The sequence below is a fragment of the Zonotrichia albicollis genome, chromosome 21 (assembly GCF_047830755.1).
Source record: "Zonotrichia albicollis isolate bZonAlb1 chromosome 21, bZonAlb1.hap1, whole genome shotgun sequence".
Classification (NCBI taxonomy): Eukaryota; Metazoa; Chordata; class Aves; order Passeriformes; family Passerellidae; genus Zonotrichia; species Zonotrichia albicollis.
Window position 1 is genome coordinate 11,821,586 of NC_133839.1, and position 18,994 is coordinate 11,840,579.

At 46.7% G+C, this 18,994-nt stretch overlaps 1 protein-coding gene across 4 annotated transcripts in view; it reads right to left on the reverse strand.

Annotated features, from left to right (window-relative positions):
* Positions 1–18,994, reverse strand: part of MAPKAP1 (MAPK associated protein 1) — an 81,952-nt gene that overhangs the window by 61,167 nt on the left and 1,791 nt on the right. For 2 of the 4 annotated variants that reach the window (XM_074556043.1, XM_074556040.1), the window contains exons 2-4: positions 10,678–11,000; positions 7,732–7,821; positions 4,062–4,210 (exon numbers count right to left, since the gene is read on the reverse strand). In XM_074556043.1, the coding sequence (XP_074412144.1) occupies positions 4,062–4,210; positions 7,732–7,821; positions 10,678–10,936 (498 nt within the window). In that variant the 5' untranslated portion in view covers positions 10,937–11,000. Of the gene's footprint in view, positions 1–4,061; positions 4,211–7,731; positions 7,822–10,677; positions 11,001–11,716; positions 11,902–18,994 lie in introns of all 4 variants that reach the window. The other 2 variants (XM_074556041.1, XM_074556042.1) reach the window with 2 other exon arrangements.

An 18,994-nucleotide genomic window follows, 5' to 3' on the forward strand; every position in this document is an offset into this window, starting at 1 on the left:
TAGTCCTGTAGACAGAAATACACACAAATTTATTTATCAAATGTGTGATAATTCAGTTTGCACGCAGACAAAATAAATCAATTTGGCCAGTGATTTCTTAAGCCTCCAAGTAATTTTCTATTCCAATGACACCTGAAGAAATCACAAAGAACGAAAGGTTCTTTCACTACAAAATTCTTAGAAAGAGAATATAAGATTTATTAACCAATAAGTACAACCTGTGTGCTTTGCAAAAGATGAAAACAGGTCCAGAGCTGAGGTTTACTATAACTATTTAGGGAAAAACTTGAAGAAAGAGTTGAGAGTAGTTACTGTGTGTGTGGCTTCTGTTAAGGGCTGAAGTTTTACAATGTACAGAAAACCACAAATCTGTCCTGGGTAGTGGTGGGGCAGTTGTGTGGATTCCTGAGCTGCTTAGGATGCCTCCACCGCAGTTGTATTTCACGAGCCATATTCTCTGCTGTTTTGATAATTAATGAAGTGATCAGGACAGGAAGAAATTAGAGTGCTTTAAAATTTTACTATTTCATAAAATCACAGAAGTGGTTATGAAAGAGACACTAAATCTGGCAGGAAACACCTGCAAGATGTGAGCAGTGCCCAGGCTGGCAGCACAGCCCGTGCCAGGCTCTGGGCGAGCTGCTGGGCTGGGCACAGCACAGGGGGCAGGCAAGGGGAGCCCAGGAGGGTTTGGGGGAGTTCACACCTGATCAGGGAGCCCAGGAGGGTTTGTGGGAGTTCACACCTGATCAGGGTGAGCTCAGGAGGGTTTGTGGGAGTTCACACCTGGTCAGGGAGCCCTGGAGGGTTTGTGGGAGTTCACACCAGATCAGGTGAGCCCAGGAGGATTTGTGGGAGTTCACACCTGATCAGGGTGAGCTCAGGAGGGTTTGGGGCATTTCACACCTGATCTGGGGGAGCCCAGCAGGATTTGGGGCATTTCACACCTGATCAGGTGAGCCCAGGAGGGTTTGTGGGAGTTCACACCTGGTCAGAGAGCTCAGGAGGGTTTGTGGGAGTTCACACCTGGTCACGATGAGCCCAGGAAGATTTGGGGCAGTTCACACCTGGTCAGGGAGCCCAGGAGGGTTTGTGGGAGTTCACACCTGATCAGGTGAGCCCAGGAGGGTTTGTGGGAGTTCACACCTGATCAGGTGAGCCCAGGAGGGTTTGGGGCATTTCAGACCTGATCAGGTGAGCCCAGGAGGGTTTGTGGGTGCTCAGACCTGGTCAGGATGAGCTCAGGAGGGTTTGTGAGGGTTCACACCAGATCAGGTGAGCCCAGGAGGGTTTGTGGGAGTTCACACCTGATCAGGTGAGCCCAGGAGGGTTTGGGGCATTTCAGACCTGATCAGGTGAGCCCAGGAGGGTTTGTGGGAGTTCACACCTGGTCACCATGAGCCCAGGAAGATTTGGGGCATTTCACACCTGGTCAGGGAGCCCAGGAGGGTTTGTGGGAGTTCACACCTGATCAGGGAGCCCAGGCAGGAGCAGGAGCACACCCAGGGACAGAGCCCCTGAGCTCCTGGGCACAGAGCAGGAGTGACACTGAACAACCTCAAACCTGCACTATGGACAAACCAAAGGCCTGCTAACAGCCCTAAAGGTCTGAGAGCCACTGTGACCCCCTGAGTAAGCACATAATTAAGTAGGGTGTTTTTAAGACATGTTTAATTAGGCCCCCAGCCCCTCCTCACCCCCCCCTTCCCCAATTATGTACCATTTCCCCCAGAGATACACAGCTCTGTTAATTATGTAAATAAGTCATGCACTATTCCCTGAAAGAATTATATTTCTGTGAAATACTGTTCATCTATTATCAATAAAAATAAATACAAGACATATGATTTGCCATTAAAAATAATTTTTAAAAGCTCGAAGATTTTTAGTGTTTTTCCTGACTGAAAATACTTGAGAACTGAAGTAAAACAACTCACAACTGGAGCTATGTTTCTTCTATACCTCAGATGGTCAGCCAAGCATTAAACTAGATAACACATACAGAGCCATAGAGAATAAACTTTATATGCAAACTATTGATACCCCAACAGAGTAATAGAAACAATGGTGTTAAAATTAACAGAGTGAGATTATACTCAACAAAATGCACATTAAATTACTTTGGATTGTAAAGAAGGCATTTTGATTTGAAGATCACATCTGAGATATTTGATATCAGACCCTGCAAATCACAGTGAGTGACACTGAGGTATTTCCTTACCCTCTCACACTGACAGGCAGAGTGCAGCCTGCCTCCAGTGGAACCAACACCTGCTAAAGGTACCTGACTCAATAGCTGAAAATTCAGATGTGCATTATAGACAACTACAATTAACACAGTAAAGATTAGCTTGGATTACCAAAGAGGGAAGGAAAAATGCTGAAGTATCTCAAGTTTCTGACTGAATTATAACAGAATTCTCTTAGTAAAGGAGTATTTGACTTTTACTTCCCCTATACATGACTTGAGAGCTCATTTAAATGTTTGTCCAACATTCAAATTTCATGCCACAAGAACAACAAACTCAGAGTTTGGAAAAAAGGCCTCTTGGTGCTGACAGCATCAAAGTGCTGCTGTCACTCATAAAGGAGGCCAGGAATCCTGAAAACCTGAGTTAGCACTAATTGCCACATGCTAATAAATATAAAACCACAAAGAGGAGCTTCTGCATGTGAACTTCATGGTCTGAAGGTTACCATTTCCCAAATATTCCAGATCCTCCTAGAAATGTGAGTGGAATTATGGATCTGACTTTCCACTTCAGGAACACCTAACAGAATATGAAATTCTTCCATCACGATGGTAATGAAGCTCAAACTCCATCCTCCCACAGGAGATTCCACAAACAAATCCAGTAGGAAACAGATCTGTGGAGTATTTATACTTGTTTTGGAACAATATGACAATGATCCATCACACCAGTGTTTATATTTCAGTTTTTAGAGTTGATGAAAGAGAAAAATACCTGACAATGTGGAGTTCAGGTAAGACATCTATCCCCCAGTCTGAGCCATACCAGATCCATCTCCTGAGCCCCACAACCTGCCAGGTTTGCAGCCAATCTCCTCCCTGTGCCACACAAATCAGCACTTGTGCAGAAACACAGGGATCAGTGCTTCTTTTTGCCTTGGACAGTACCTGCTGATACCTCAGTTTCCCACCCTCAGAACAGACCATGGCTGTCCCACTCTCAGTGGAGCACTGAGGACAGAGACATGACTCGCGGAATATTCAGCCAGGGCTGTGATGTGGATAGACAGAACAGTTTTGGGTTTTTTTAGATGGCAAATAATCAGTCATTTACACAAAGGTAACTCTAGAGGGATGTGCCAGGACTGTGGCACAACCAAGGTGCCCCTCACTGACCCACTGGGGGAGGAAACAGCACGGGAGAGAAGCTCATTCTCAGCCCAGAATGTTGTAATGGAAACACAGAAATGGCTCTGCTGAACCTGGAACCACTGCATTTGCTTCTTTCTAGAGAAGCACTGCCAACACCTGAGGGCCACTCTAGAGTCCAAATGGAGCCTGCACGAGTCACAGCCCAGGGTCAGTGCCTGGCACCCCGGGCACAGCCCAGGGTCAGTGAGTGGCACCCCTGGCACAGCCCAGGAGCAGTGCCTGGCACCCCTGGCACAGCCCAGGGTCAGTGTATGGCACAGCCCAGGGTCAGTGTGTGGCATCCCTGGCACAGCCCAGGGTCAGTGAGTGGCACCCCTGGCACAGCCCAGGAGCAGTGCCTGGCACCCCTGGCACAGCCCAGGGGCAGTGTGTGGCACCCCTGGCACAGCCCAGGGTCAGTGCCTGGCACCCCTGGCACAGCCCAGGGGCAGTGTGTGGCATCCCTGGCACAGCCCAGGGTCAGTGTATGGCACCCCTGGCACAGCCCAGGGTCAGTGCCTGGCACCCCTGGCACAGCCCAGGGGCAGTGTGTGGCAACCCTGGCACAGCCCAGGAGCAGTGCCTGGCACCCCTGGCACAGCCCAGGAGCAGTGCCTGGCATCCCTGGCACAGCCCAGGGTCAGTGTGTGGCACCCCTGGCAGAGCCCCCCGTGCTCACCTTGCCGTCGAATTTGGAGTACTCATTGAAGGGGTTGTTGAGCTGCAGTGGGCACTGCTCCAGTCTCACAGAGAGGATGGACTGCTTCCCAGAACATGGGGATTTCACCCTAAAATTCTTCTTTTCGAACAGTGAGCTCAGCTCCTCTGCTGCAGGTCAGAAAAGAGATTAGAGGCATGGTGTGAGGAGATGTACAGAGGCTGCTGCTCACCACACAGAGATAACATCATAACAGGGAGCACAAAATCAAATAAATAAACCTACAAATGCTTCAGCAGGGCAGGATCTACCACCACTCTTTCATAGCCCAAAGACATGAAACCATTAAGAAGCCTGAGTGATGCCCCTGTTTAGGCTGAGAAAAAGGTGAGTTTTTCCTGCACAGAGAACAGACCAGATCAGTGTGAGACGCAGCTGAGTCAGAAAACAATGAGGAGAAAGGCACATTCCTGGCCTCTCTGCTCGCCCACCTTCTCCTAAAGGAGCAGGGAACAGGAAGGGAAGGAGCTGCTGCCCCAGGAGCAGCAGAGCTGGCCCTGAGCCTGCAGCCCGTGGCACAGCAGCCCTGCCCTGCAGTGACACCGTGCCAGCTGCAGCCTGGCACCTCCCCAGGACAGGATCAGCTCTGCATGTGCCACTCCTCATGGGGGAATGGGTATGGCCTCTCCTCACCAAACCAGCACCACCCCAGGACAGGATCAGCTCTGCACTTTCCTCATGGGGCACTGGGTATGGCCTCCCCTCATCAAAATATCCAACCTGAAACCACCATTCCAGATCAACAGTCTGAACAATAAAAACACAAAAACTTTCTAAAACAAAGGGGATGCAAGATCAGGAGGTCTCTGTGTGGTCTGTGAAGGCTCATAAAAGCCTTTTTATGTGAAGAAAGTGTACAGCTGAACTTCCAACAGCAGCTCAACTTCCAATTTACTTTAAAAAACCCTAGGAAATAGGACTTGTTGTGTTACAAGAGCACTATGAAATCAGGACAGAGCCTGGGTGCGTCAGCACATCAGTTCCAAGGGCTCTCATCTGCAAGGAGCTGTGACTGAAGCTGGTCAAGGTTCCTCACAGCTGCTCCAGGAACCAGAACCCCAGCCTCCATCCATCCATCTGTCCATCCATCCATCCATCTGTCCGTCCATCCATCCATCCATCCATCCATCCATCCATCCATCCATCCATCCATCCATCCATCCATCCATCCATCCATCCATCCATCCCTCCATCCCTGCCCAGAGCCCAGCCCAGCTCCCCTGCCCTCGTGTCCCCACAGCTCCCAGATCCACATCCTGCTCCTCCAGGGAGATGGAACTGCTCCCAGGAGGGAACGGCCTGGCACTCGATCTGCAGGGACTTGGTTCATTTCTTAGAGTGCAAAATTAAAACATGTCAAATGATAACTAGTCAAAAGCCCCATTTATTTTTATCAGCAGATTGCCTTAAAATTCAGGCAGTTGGCAGAGGTGCTAAATACTGGCACTGAGAGATCCCCAGCGGGCTTGTGAGAGGCTGCAATTAGCCAAAAAAGCTTGATTTAATCCCTTTCAATGTGGCCACTTTAACTCCATTAGCTTGTTTTGGTTTTTCAACAAGCACTTGTACTTAATTTTTTAAAAAATCTAAAGCATTATATTAGAGTATTGCCTTTAACTGATAATTCTTGGGCACTGGGAACGGACACTGGGATCCAATACAATGGTTTTACTTGTACAAGTGAAAAATCAAGTTTTTATCTACAGCTAGATAAAAATGTATGTCTTGCATGTCAGCATGGGCTGAATGCAAGACTTTGGAAGGATTTCCTTGAGACACTGTTAATTTGCATTTTATATGCTCTGAAATGAAGGAGTGTAAGATGTAAAGGTACAGAGGATACCCTGATGGAGGAATGTAAGGTGTAAAGGTACAGAGGATAAACTGATGAAGGAATGTAAGATGTAAAGGTATAGAGGATATTCTGATGGAGGAATGTAAGGTGTAAAGGTAAGAGGATACCCTGATGGAGGAATGTAAAGTGTAAAGGTACAGAATGTAAGATGCAAAGATACAGAGGACATCCTGATGGAGGGATGTAAGATGAAAAGGTACAGAGGATAACCTGATGGAGGGATGTAAGATGTAAAGGTACAGAGGATACCCTGATGGAGGGATGTAAGGTGAAAAGGTACAGAATGTAAGATGCAAAGGTACAAAGAACATCCTGAGGGGCTCCTCCTCCTCCCTGCTGCTGTGTTGCTCATGCCAGTAAGGGAGAAGCACTCAGATCTCAGTGGCCAAGCACAGGAGGAAAACCAGCTCTGCCAGCAGCCCTGAGCCTGGAGCTTTTGTGGAACTTGTTTATTTTTATTTAAATCTGCTCTGCAGCAGGCAGGGACTGATCCATTTGCCTGCACATTCCTCAGAGGGGACAAGTGTGGCTGCTGGGGACACATTGGGGAGAAGGGGATTGAGCACAGAGCCCCAGGAGCAGCAGGGGCTGCACAGGAACCCTCAGAGTGCAGGAGACACAGGAGGATCTGCATCATCATCAGCCAAGTGCTATAAAATACTCAGCAAAGAGGTGGAGGTTATGGTAGATTAACCTTTAAAACCTACAACTCTGCTTACAGAAGGAGAAAGGCAAAAACATTTCAGAATGCATTAGCAGGGGTATCCAACACAGCTGAACACTGAATTAAGGATTAGTGTGGCTGTGCGGCTCGTGTGAGCAGCTTTGTTCACTCCTCTGAAAAGACATTAGAGTGCTGGAGAACGTTCTGCAAATGACAGCCACGGAGAGAGGAGGAATTAGGCAAAAAAGGGAGATTACAGAGGGACCTCATTAAGATATACACAAATTTTGAAAGAAGCAGGCATGACAGACCATACAAAGGTTTGAATGTCTGTCAAACACCACAGAAATAGAAACTAGCTTGAGCTCTAAAATAGGAAAATGGAGACAGATTTGTAATTTCATATATTATAATTTAAACTATGTAGAACATCCAGCCACAAATACTTAATTATATAATTAACAAAAATAGAATTTAGTATTTTTTGAGAAATCAGTGATAATAGTTTTACCAAGGAAAGGCGAGATAAGCCAAGGCAGCATTTATTATGCTTGCATTTAAGCAGATCACACATATACCCTTTATTTCTTGGGATTTGCACCTTATCCAAAGAAGTAGCTACAAAAATATTCAATACAAGTAAACTCTAAAAAATCCTCCATGGCACCAAACACTGCTGGAAGTGGCTGGGAAGTGCCCTGGAGACCCTGGTGCTGCAGAGACCTGGGCAGAGCCACTGCTGTCCCCACAGTGCCACCAGGGCCCCTGCGAGCCCCCGGGGGGACAGACACAGTGACCTGATTTGGGGATCTCTTGGGAATTTTTTGGGAATGGATTTGGGAATTTTTTGGGAATGGATTTGGGCCAGGAATGCCTCAGGGTGCAGAGCCCACCCCATAACCCATAACCCAACCTGGCTGCCCAACACTTCTCCTCTGCTCTGCTCTGTTAACCCCTGAGTGCCCTGGCCAGGGCTGGCACCTGGAACAGCACAAAGAATTGACATTTCCTCCGTGCTGTGAAACCCCAGGGGAAAATTACAAACTGCAGATGTTGTAACCATCACAGGCAGGAATAAAAACAGTAGGAAAATAAGAGATATTTTCTTTTACCTGAGCAAGAAGTATTTCTGTCTTTCCACTGAACGTTTTTGCATTTTATTTGATTTTGTCTCTCTTTCCGCAGACGTTCTAGTCTCTGAGCTTGAAAAGAAATATTACAACTATAAGTTTGTCAATGAAAGTTTACTATAAACAAAGACATAATTAACTACCTTTATATGAATAAAGATGTTTTATACTGCATATGTAGGGGGAAAAGTCATAAAATTTTAAAGGTGGCACCCCTGAAAAGCAAATACCAACAAAAACATGAAAATGTTCTTGATTTATAATTGAAATTAGAGGATATAAAACATTAATAGAGATCATAAAGATAGTATTAACATGGAAGAGAATAATAAAATGTGAAAACTTCTGTGATTAATATGACATTTCATTATATAAATCATTAATAACGGTCTTAAAGGAATTTTAATGCACAAATGAACTGAAGTGAATATTACATTACAGGAATAAAATTACTGTTATGAATTACTCTACCCGTTTCAAAAATTAAAGATAAATGAACTCAGACTAGACTATTAAAGTTTTAAATATAAAATCCTTTATCTAAAAATCATGAAAATTATAAAATGTCAAAGCGATATAAATTAGCACAGCTTTTTCTTCAGTAGGCTGAAACAGTTTATAGGTAGTAAAATAAATGATTTGTATCTTCACAACATTAGTCAAATCCTAAAATGAATATAATATTTCTTTACATATATTTTGACTCCGTCTTCAAAATATGGTTGGGAAAAAAAGCCCCAAATAGTTCTGATACCAAAGAACTTTCAGCCCAGGGTACCAGACAACAACTTAAATCACCTTTTTTGTTAACTGTAAGACTTCCTTGGGGAAAAAACCTGATGGAAGGCACCCAAGACAATGACGCCAAGAAAGAACTGATGTCGTCCACTCAAAATAAGCAGATCAGACTGGGAAGTAGAACTAACACTGCTGATCCCCAAAGGAAACAATTTGCTGGACATATTAGCAATTTTGATGTATTGAGATAATTCATTAACTAAACTGGGTTTGTAGAAGAGATTCTAAAATGCTAAATTACTCTGACAGTTTTTGGATACAAGTGGAGTTCCCTGAGCCTTTCCAGCAATTAAAAAACATTAATAAATATTTTCTGTCCCTTCTATTATTATTCTTTTACATTTAGGTCCTTGAACTGAATTGTAAACAAGGAAGTAATTTTTTTTTCCCCCATAAAAACTGTCAATGAGAGAACTGATAAAAAAATATTCCTTTGAAGTTTAACAGCTGCAGCAAGCAGTTTAAGGTACAAGCACAAATGGGGACTTTGGTAAGTATCTGCCATTAACAACACAATGCTAGAACCTGAATACCTCTAGGTAGTTTCCTCTTAACGAAATAAGAAAAATATCCCTTCTCATAAGTTTAAATATTGGGAAAACACTGTTGTAGCATAGATAGTTTATTCTGAAAGAAAAGCTCCACATTTGTACCAGTTACTGCCCACACTGTAACTCAAAATTACCTTCCAAAGCCCTTTTTTTCCAAATGAGCCATCAGAAAATATAAATAAATACTATTTTAATATCAGAAAATATAATCTGTTAGATGAACAGGTAAACAAGGGATTAAGGAAAAGACATAGACTAGAAACAAGATAATGCATGTTTTGATCTGTTTGATATTTCCATCCCCTGTCAAAATGTCCAAGAGCACAGTCAGCACCTCCCCTGAGCCCCTCCTGTTCCTCCACTGGAGCTGGTCAGAAATGACCATTTCACTGTGCCAAACCGGAGGAATGGCCAGCACCTGCCAGAAATGAGAATTATTGAGGGTTGCTGTCACAGGCAGCCAGTGACAGTTTTGGGTGTGAAAAAGCAAAAGTCTGGTGGCTGCCCAAAGGCAGCTGTGGTTTCATTAATGGTCAGCCCTGAGCTGAGCCTTGGTGCCCTGGCTTTTCTGGAGCCTCTCACAGATTCCTCCTTGTGAAAGGCATTTCAGCACCTCCAACAGCACACACATTTTCCTGGTGAAGCAGAGCACAGAGGTGCTTTCTGGGCTCTAGGTGGTGTTATAATACCTGCAGAAATCATTTTAAAAATATCATACAGACACGGAAAAAAGAGGTCAGTACTGACCACTGTGCAGCAACCTTCTCATCTGTATTTTACCTTACAGAACTCGTGCTCATAAAATTCCTCAGGTCTAAGCAGAAGTCTGGATGTCCCCTGCATGAAACACCAGACAGGAGAGCTTTCTGCCAGCCATGACAAAAGGAGTGTATTTTGTAAAGGTGTTCACCCTTAAACTTCCTGATTTGGTACCTTAAACCCTAGCTCAAGGTTTTTCTCAGAAATAAAACTTTAAGAGACAAAATACAGACAAATCATTCCCTTTGTTGGCTCACATCAAACTTCATTCCTCTCTTTTATAACAAATACATTTGATGCCTCACTAGGCAGATTTTTTCTCAGAAAATAACTATCCTGTTCAAAAGTTAACACCCCTCCAGACAGTAACAATAGAGATATCAAAGACTGTTCATGTACTTTGGATTTAGATTTGATGTCTCCACAATTTGAATTTTTTTATATATATAAAACTGACTACCTCAATGTTCTCCTGCACAGGAACAGGTAAAACAGCAATTAAGGCTCAGTTGACAGCACGCTGAAGTAACTGAATCATTATGTATCCTTGTCTAAAAGGGCCTGAGCACTCCAAAGGGAGTCTGACAGGCACCAGGCTGCTCCTGCTCTGCTCTGTCCGGCCAGCTAGGCCCAGCCAGGCCCAGCCAGGCCCAGGGAGGCCCAGCCAGGCCCAGCCAGGCCCAGGGAGGCCCAGCCAGGCCCAACCAGGCCCAAGGAGGCCCAGCCAGGTCCAGGGAGGCCCAGCCAGGTCCAGGGAGGCCCAGCCAGGCCCAGCCAGGCCCAGGGAGGCCCGGGCTGGGCTGCTGCAGACCCCACGCACCTGTGTTCGACCGACGCCTGATCCCAAAGTCCCAGCTTGAGGTAATGTCCACGGATTGGGAGTAGACGTAGCCCTGAGTGTCCCCATTGCTGCCCTGGGGCTCTGCCCCGCTGTCCCCGCAGGCTGAGGAGGGGTGGAACTTCTCCAGGTCCACGTCGTGGTCGATGAGGACCATCTCGCACATGCCCGTGTCATCGCTGGTCACGTGCGACTGCCGGATGTGTGCCAGGATGATGGTGGGGTTGTCCAGGAAAGCCATCCTGTCTCGAGGCGCACCCTCACCGTACTATCTCCTCGCCATCTCGCTTCATGGGCACACGGACCTGGAAACGGCACACACGGCATTGCAGGACAAACACAAACAGCTCAAGCCCCCGTCCCCAAAGGTCTGTGTGGGATGCACAAACCCCGGCTGACTCAGGGCAGGCTGGTTAACTCTGCTCCACTTCACTTTTGCCACACTGGCTGCTGAGATCCTCTTAAGGAGCAGGGGCTTTGGAGGAGAGCAGGACACCAGAGATACCCACAGACAGGTCCCAGCACTCCACATGGCTGCTGCAAGGCCAAACACCCCACAGTGCTGCACACAGGAGGATGGCAGGAGAATCCAGAGCAGAAACATCTGCCTACTCCAACTAATCCATTTACAAAACCAACAGAGTTTTGGATTTCTTTTCACCCATCTCAACTGTTTCTGCTTTGCTTCTGCATCTACACACCAACTTTTTGAGTGCCTTATTACAGACTCTCTCCAGGTTTTGTATTTCCAGGAAAAGCTTTAAACATTAAGAGATTAGTGTCTCAGGGCAGAATATTGAACATCTGCTGCTGCATGGTGCTTCACACAGGGCAAATGCAGAAACACAGAAAGCTCTGTGACCAAATACCACACGCCTGAGCTCTGAAGCACTCTAAGAACAGTAATTGCCACTTACCTAAGATATTTCATTCAGAGCACTCAAGTGGCCTTTTGAAACAAAGTAGAGGGCAAAACGGAAAAGGAAAAAACCCCAAACCACAAAACCCAAACCACGCTCACATTGTTATCTGATTTTTCTGTAGCTGTGGCTTTGTAGTGATGCCAATCTAATTCAAGCCCAGGCTGACTCTGAAAGGGGCAGCTCCATGCCCTGCCTGACCTGCTCCAGGAATTCCACCATCTCCCAAAGCTGGCACTGGAGCTGTGGGCTGAGCTGGATCAAAAAATTACCTGCTGAAAATAACCTAAAAAGGAAAAACAAAAAATTATTCCTGATCATGCAGCAAGTCCATCAGTGAGCAGCAGCAGGAGCCCTGGGGACACCACCTGAGGGGTGAGCTCACACACAGGGCAAGATTACGAGTAAATTCCAGAAGGCTGAAATCCCACTGCTTTTCTAACCAGAGGAAAACACTTTATAGAGCTGCATATGTGTGTTTGGGATTTTGAACTCAGAAACACCAGCAATCTCCTGTCCTTGCTGCTTGCAAAACTGCTGCTTAAACCACACAAAGCCACTTCCCATGAAAATCTGCTAGAGGCAGCTGGCCTTCTCCTGGGATATTTTAACAGAGGGAAGGGACAGAAAGGACCAGCCAGGCTTGTTCCAGAACCATAAATTCTGCTATTAGTGAAATTCACTCCAGCAGGATCCTTGGAGACCCTCAAAGCCCAGCTGGACCCAGCCTGGAGCTTTGCTGGCCCTGCCTGGGGTTGGGGATTGGGATGGGATCTCCAGGGGCTGCAGAGCACCACAACTGCAGACTCTGCTTTAATTTCTGACTCTTTTCATCAAAGTTAGCAGGGCTGCTCCTGAGGGAGCTCTCACTGTCCTCCAAGGGAGAGGCCACAAGGCAAATGTGCCACCCAAAGGACTGATGTGGGTCTACTCTGACCCTGCACCAGTGGGACCAGCACCCTGGGGCCTGAAAAACACAGACACAGCCAGGCACAGCTCATGGACATGGCAAAACACACGTTGAGAATGTCCTTTAAACTGAATTATTTCTACTCACTGATTAGGAAAAGCCACATGTACCTGCAATTGGCAAAAACTTGTTTAAATAAGCAACAGCCTCAGGCGTTGGAAAGGTCTGCAAACTCCCAATCAAAAATTACTGCTGCCCCATCAATGTGTCATATAAATGTTGGCATGTTAATTGTGTATTTATAAGATTGTTAATGGTTAGTTAATTTACCTCCCACACTATTATTGTACTTGAAATGATTTAATGTCTGCTGAGGGAGTTAACAACATGTAACAGCAGATGCGAGTTTTACCTTTATACCCTGCACCCCGACTTCTGCCATTAACAGTGGTGTGCTAAATCAGCCAAGCTTCTTCCCAACTGAACATCTGCAACTGCCTCTCCCATAGATCTGAACGCTGAGAAAGTGCTGGAAATTCTACACAAGTTTTACACAAACGTATTTTTATTTCCTCCTCTTCAGAATTTTCAAAAAGGTGCATTAAAGCTAATTTATCAACACATTAAAGCTGACTGGAAACTCTCTGAACAGTAGATATACTTCAAAAAACAAAAAAAAAAGAAAGGGCAGACCCCAAATTCAGTTCAGGTTTTGATGCCACATTTAGTAGTTGTAGCCTCCAGAATTCTAACCAGTTCTCCTGTTGATAAAGGCACAGACCCACCCTGAGGAACAGCGACTTCCAGTGAGAGAGAAGAACTCAAAGAAGCAAAGTTCAGTTTTGCAAACCTTTACACAAACACCTTGAAGGTTCCAGCAAAATCACAGACCCAAAATCAATGTCTAGATCTGCTGAGATCTGCCAGCACACCCCTTCTGCACTCCTACACCCACACACCATCACCACATCCTCATGGAGGAGCCAAATTTAACAGGATTCAGGGACTTTCTAAGCATCAGCATCTCATACATCATCATAAACAAAAAATAAATGTTCTTCTAATACTTGTGCTATACAAATGATATTCTACCATTGAATAAAGCACTTTGCAGGCAGCTGTCAAACATACTCTGTGCAAACACTAAAACTGAAGAGAACAATGTGAAATCTCCAAAATGTTAGAGTTTGGCATTTCTGTCCAACAGGATACAGAGGCTGGGATTGAATGATGTACTGACTGGCAAACACCTGTGGTCAGCACACAGGTGGACAGAGACCTTCACTTTCTCCTGATCTTTATTACTCACCTATCTAACTGCCTGCACGCTGTCTGACCAACAGCCAGGGACTAATGCTCCCTCTGCCCTTCTCGGCCCCAGTGCTGTGATTCTGCCCTGCCCTGGGGGCACAGCCCCCTCCGCCTGGGGCAGGCACAGAGCATCCCCAAAATGTCAAACTGCACCATCAGGAGGCCGAAGGCCCTGCCAGGACTCACGGGCACTCCGTGGCAGCAGCAGACAGCTGCATCTCAGCGCACTATTTCTGTCAGCAGCGCTGCTCCTGCAGCTCCCCACGGCTATATTTATGGCAGGGATGGGCTCTCCCAGGCAGCCAAGCAGGGCTTTATGCAGATCAGGCTCATTCATAACCCCGGCACAACGAGGAACGCTAACAAACGACTCCGCTGCCAGGAGGTGACACAAAGGTCTTGGAAAAGGATCTGCAGCCACACGGGCTGTACCTTGAACACACAGCTGAACACAGCTGAATTTCGGGAGGCAACTCCATCATCACAACATGTGAACTGTTCCTGTGACCCTCCTGCTTGCTCCACGCGCTGCAATTATTTAATAAAGATTTCTGGCTTCCCCGTTCCCCCGCCAACGCCCCACACGGGGATGGTATCTGCACGTTAACCTACCCGAGGTGACAAGGAGACAGCAGAGCAGTGTGAGATGAGGGGCGAGGACAGGCTGAAGCTCACGGCCCCATCCATCCGCGGTGTCAGGCAGACAGCAGCAGGCCCAGCTGGAGCCAGCCCCGTGCTGGACCCAGCCATGGGGGCACTGCAGCCACTGCCAGCCCTGCTCGCTGCTGGCTGCAGGGGAACGTTTGACCTTGAGCGTGAAAAATGCTGCGAGCAGCTCTCCTCACGTGGGGAAAGGCAGCTATTCCAGAATGCATCTCTGGGTTTGTTAAACGAGCGCAGTGCCATCTGACACAGCACAAGGGGCGGCTCCTGTCCCTGCCCCACACCTGCAGAGAGCCGTGTCCCCCCTGCACAGCTGCCAGCAGCGGGGCAGGGCCCTCTGTGCCACCCCTGCCCCAGCCCTGCTCCCTCCCGCAGCTCCCGACACATTTCCCAGCCGAAACACGGATTTCTCTTGGTGAGGTGACCCAGAGCCAGCAGGCACTTTCACACCCTGTGCCTGTCCCCAAAAGGTCGCAGGCTCCAGGTCAGACCCCTCCAGCTCCACCAAAAGCCCTGTGGTGCCACCAGCACATCTCCAACTGCAGGACGTATCCCTAAAATGACAATCCCCTTTTCAGTGGCATCTTCCAGAAAATATTTTCTTCATGTTGGTATTTTTGCCTTTCATGCTTTGCAATACATAGACCTCTAAGCAAGCTGCAAGAAACAATAAAATCAGAGAAAGCTGTCAGCAACTAAAAATGTTCTGCCACAGGAAAGAACTACAACTTTGAAGTTTCACCAATTTTAATGGAATGGTTTTAAGAGTTCTCCAGTAAAAAGGGCTAAAAGCAGTTCCGAATTCTTCACAAAACTCTGAAGCCAATTCCTGCAATGTACCTTCCTCTCCAAATTATAAAAGTAAGAAGTAGGGGGAAAAAAACCTTCTTTCCTCACGTTCTGCAAAGCTGTAGCTTGTTTTTGTTTTTTTGTTTGTTTTAATATTGTTTAAATTGACTATCCTCCTTAAGGAAGTAATAAACAATTAAAGCCCTGTTCAAAGTAAACAAAAGTATTCCAAAGACACAACTCATGGAAGATACAATTTAGATCCAAGACAATTGCTAACAAACTCAAAACACAGCAAGCTGGAAAAATTGTATACATTGCAGGTCATGTTATCATTCAAGGGCTTCCACAGTCCCTGTACTCAAACACCTCCTTGACTGTAGCTCTTCAAAGTGATCTTTAAAAACTAATGAAAAAGATAGGCAGATTAGAATTAAAAATTGATTTTTCCCCCAGTGTCATATAAGCAGGAACAGGACGGCACGAACATACTTCAAAATTTATGATTCAGGTTCCATGAAATAATTTCCCAGTCAACTTCTGTCTGCAATTGCACAAGAAATGGTTCTGGTTATCTGCATTTGCAGCAGCAAAAATAATCAACCCCCTCAAACACAGACAGGTCCTGGGCAGGCAGGATAAAGGAAAGTGAACTGAAATATACGAACGTTCAAGTTTATGTTTCAGCAAAAGCTCAAGTGCATTTAAGAGTGAATACTTATCTGCAGAAGCTGTCACTCACACTCTGGTCCTATCATTAAAAAGGAAATAATCATTTACAGTCATATAAAGAGGCTCTCGCACAAGAGAGACTGGAATTGGGAAGTTATGATGAGCAAACACCACATTACACACAACTTCCAACAAATTATTTGTTCATTTCCAGACCTGTAAATCAATCTGGCACTAGCTCTGTATTTTTGAATTGCTTGGAATTTGGCTATACTTTCGTTGTCGCACTAATCAGGATGCAAATAACACCAATTCCAATATTTTAATTACTGAGCTTTAGAGGGGGGAGAAAATGTTGGGGTATGTATGGGAAGTATTCACTCTTCTCTTTCCTGGTCTTGTCAAATATTTGTTTAGTTGTAGATACATTGATTCTCTGCTAACCTGAGAAATCTTGCATCAAGATTTTAAGCAAATAAATAAGTATAAAAAATGCAGAGATTATAAATTAGGGCAGACAAATCTGTATCTAGACTCGTGCCTGCAAAGAGCATTCTATCAATATAGCGAAATGCTAATCTCCTAATTAACAACCTAATTAGGTAATTATGGCTTTGCAGAGGGATGCCTAAATGAAATATGACAACATGGTCACCTCTTTATATGGCACCTGTGGGCCTTTTCAGCTGTCACAGCCGAGAGTGCAATATCAATTTGAACAGATGACAAAGTGTTGTCATTTTTCATTCAGATATTGCGCTGAACGCCGGATCCAGCGCTCCCAGCGCCGCTGCTGCCCGGCTCTGCTCCCTGAGCACGGCCAAACCCCTCTGCATTTCACTGTCCTGATGGAGCTGGGTTCCTCCTGCTGTCTGCAGGGTCCCACACATGCAGCACAGCTGCAGAGCCGCTCGGGGCTGACCCACCACCGGAGCCCCCTGACCCAATTTCACAGCTCGCGTGTGGGAGAATCGCCGTGCAGGAAAAACAGCTGAGCTCATGACTGAGGCTTAATTGCTGCTGGCTTTGAACTAACAAAACAAAACCAGAGGGCCCTGTAAATAACACAGAGCATTCATTTCACTTTTATTCCTGCTGAACACTCTTTTCCAGGCGAGCAGCAGCCCCTGTCCAGGAGAAGGTGAAGCTGATGGACTTTGCACAGAAAGCTGGGAAGGAACACTTTCAACAAAGGTGCTTTTCCATGGAACACTTTCTGTCACTCATATGCCTAAAATGCTTTAAAGACAATTTGCTGAGCTTGAACATTCCCAAAGGCCATCAACCTGTTGGAGCGGGTCTGGAGGAGGCCACAAAAATGATCAGAGGGATGGAGCACCTCTGCTGTGAGGAAGGGCTGAGAGAATGGGGATTGCTCATTGGAGAGGGCCCAGGAGGGACCCAATGCAGCCTGCAGCCCCTGAAGGGAGTCCACAGCAAAGATGGAGCGACACCACACACAGGCCATGGAGGGACAGCACACAGGGAATGGCTTCCTCTGCCACAGGGCAGGGATGGATGGGATGTCAAACCACTCTGGGATGCTGTGATAAATAAAATACCTTGTTGTAGAGTGGAGAATGAAAGCACAGTGCTCAAATATCAGACTGGAGCTGCTATTTTCACAGTTCTCAGCGTGATATTCAAGAGCCTAAAAAACCTAATAAATTTCATAAACATCAATACAAGCTTCAATTTTAAAAAATAACTGAACCAGGAAGCTTCACCATTTTACCTTTTAGCCTGTTTGCGACTGAGAAGTTTGGGTTTTACACACACAGAGGTGCCCAGGCTGGCAGCAGCTGCCTTGCCTGGAGCCAGGACAGAGCCTGGGGCACGATGAGGGTGCAGCCAGCCCAGGGGCTCAGCACAGCCATGGCACAGCTCTGCAGCAGCACCAGGAGGGTCGGGCACTGCCAGGCACAGGGTGCCTTAACCAGCAGCACCTGCCAAAACAAACACTTTGGTCCTGGTCACTTTCTTTACGTTGTTGCCATTCCACTTCCGACTGCATGAAAATATTTGTATCGCATTAAAAACATGATCATAATCTTATTTTTTAAATATAGCAGCATGCAAGCTGCTTCTGACTTAAGAAACACTCATGATGATCAGACCTACTTAAAAATGCCTGAGACCTTCAGCCCCTTTGGGACTTCATGTCAAATGGAACTGGACAGATCCACATTTCTTCACCAAAAGATGAATCCCCTGTTCTCTGGCTTTTAATTTTGGGTCTGTCTCTTTCAAGAGCACACAAAACATATTAAAGGAGCTTTGTTTTGCTCTCAGAATAATGGATTTAGATACAGCACTTCTCAGGCAATAAGCAAACAAGGTAGGGATTGCCCTTGTGCTGTCTGGGATACGAAAGTGAGGTGGCAGACAGTGAACAACAAGGCACCACAGTTTGATGGAGCCCCTCAGCTCACACACACACAGGGTTAATATCAAAACTTTACAGCCTGGAGTCTGTGTCAGACTAACAGAAACTGTGCACTAACAGAAACACCCAGGAGACAACCCTGCTACAGCCCCTGAGGCAGCCCCGCCCTGCACGGCGGGTCCCAGGTGTGGGACAGGGTCCCCAGGTGTGGGACAGGGTCCCCAGGTGTGGGACAGGGTCCCAGTGTTAGGCAGAGTACCAGGTGTGGGACAGGGTCCCAGGTGTGGGACAGGGTCCCCAGGTGTGGGACAGGGTCCCAGGTGTGGGACAGGGTCCCAGTGTTAGGCAGAGTCCCAGGTGCGGGGCAGGGTCCCCAGGTGTGGGACAGGTCCCAGGTGTGGGACAGGTCCCAGGTGCGGGGCAGGGTCCCCAGGTGTGGGACAGGGTCCCAGTGTTAGGCAGAGTCCCAGGTGTGGGACAGGGTCCCAGGTGTGGGACAGGTCCCCAGGTGTGGGACAGGGTCCCAGTGTTAGGCAGAGTCCCAGGTGCGGGGCAGGGTCCCCAGGTGTGGGACAGGTCCCAGGTGTGGGACAGGGTCCCAGGTGTGGGACAGGGTCCCCAGGTGCGGGGCAGGGTCCCCAGGTGTGG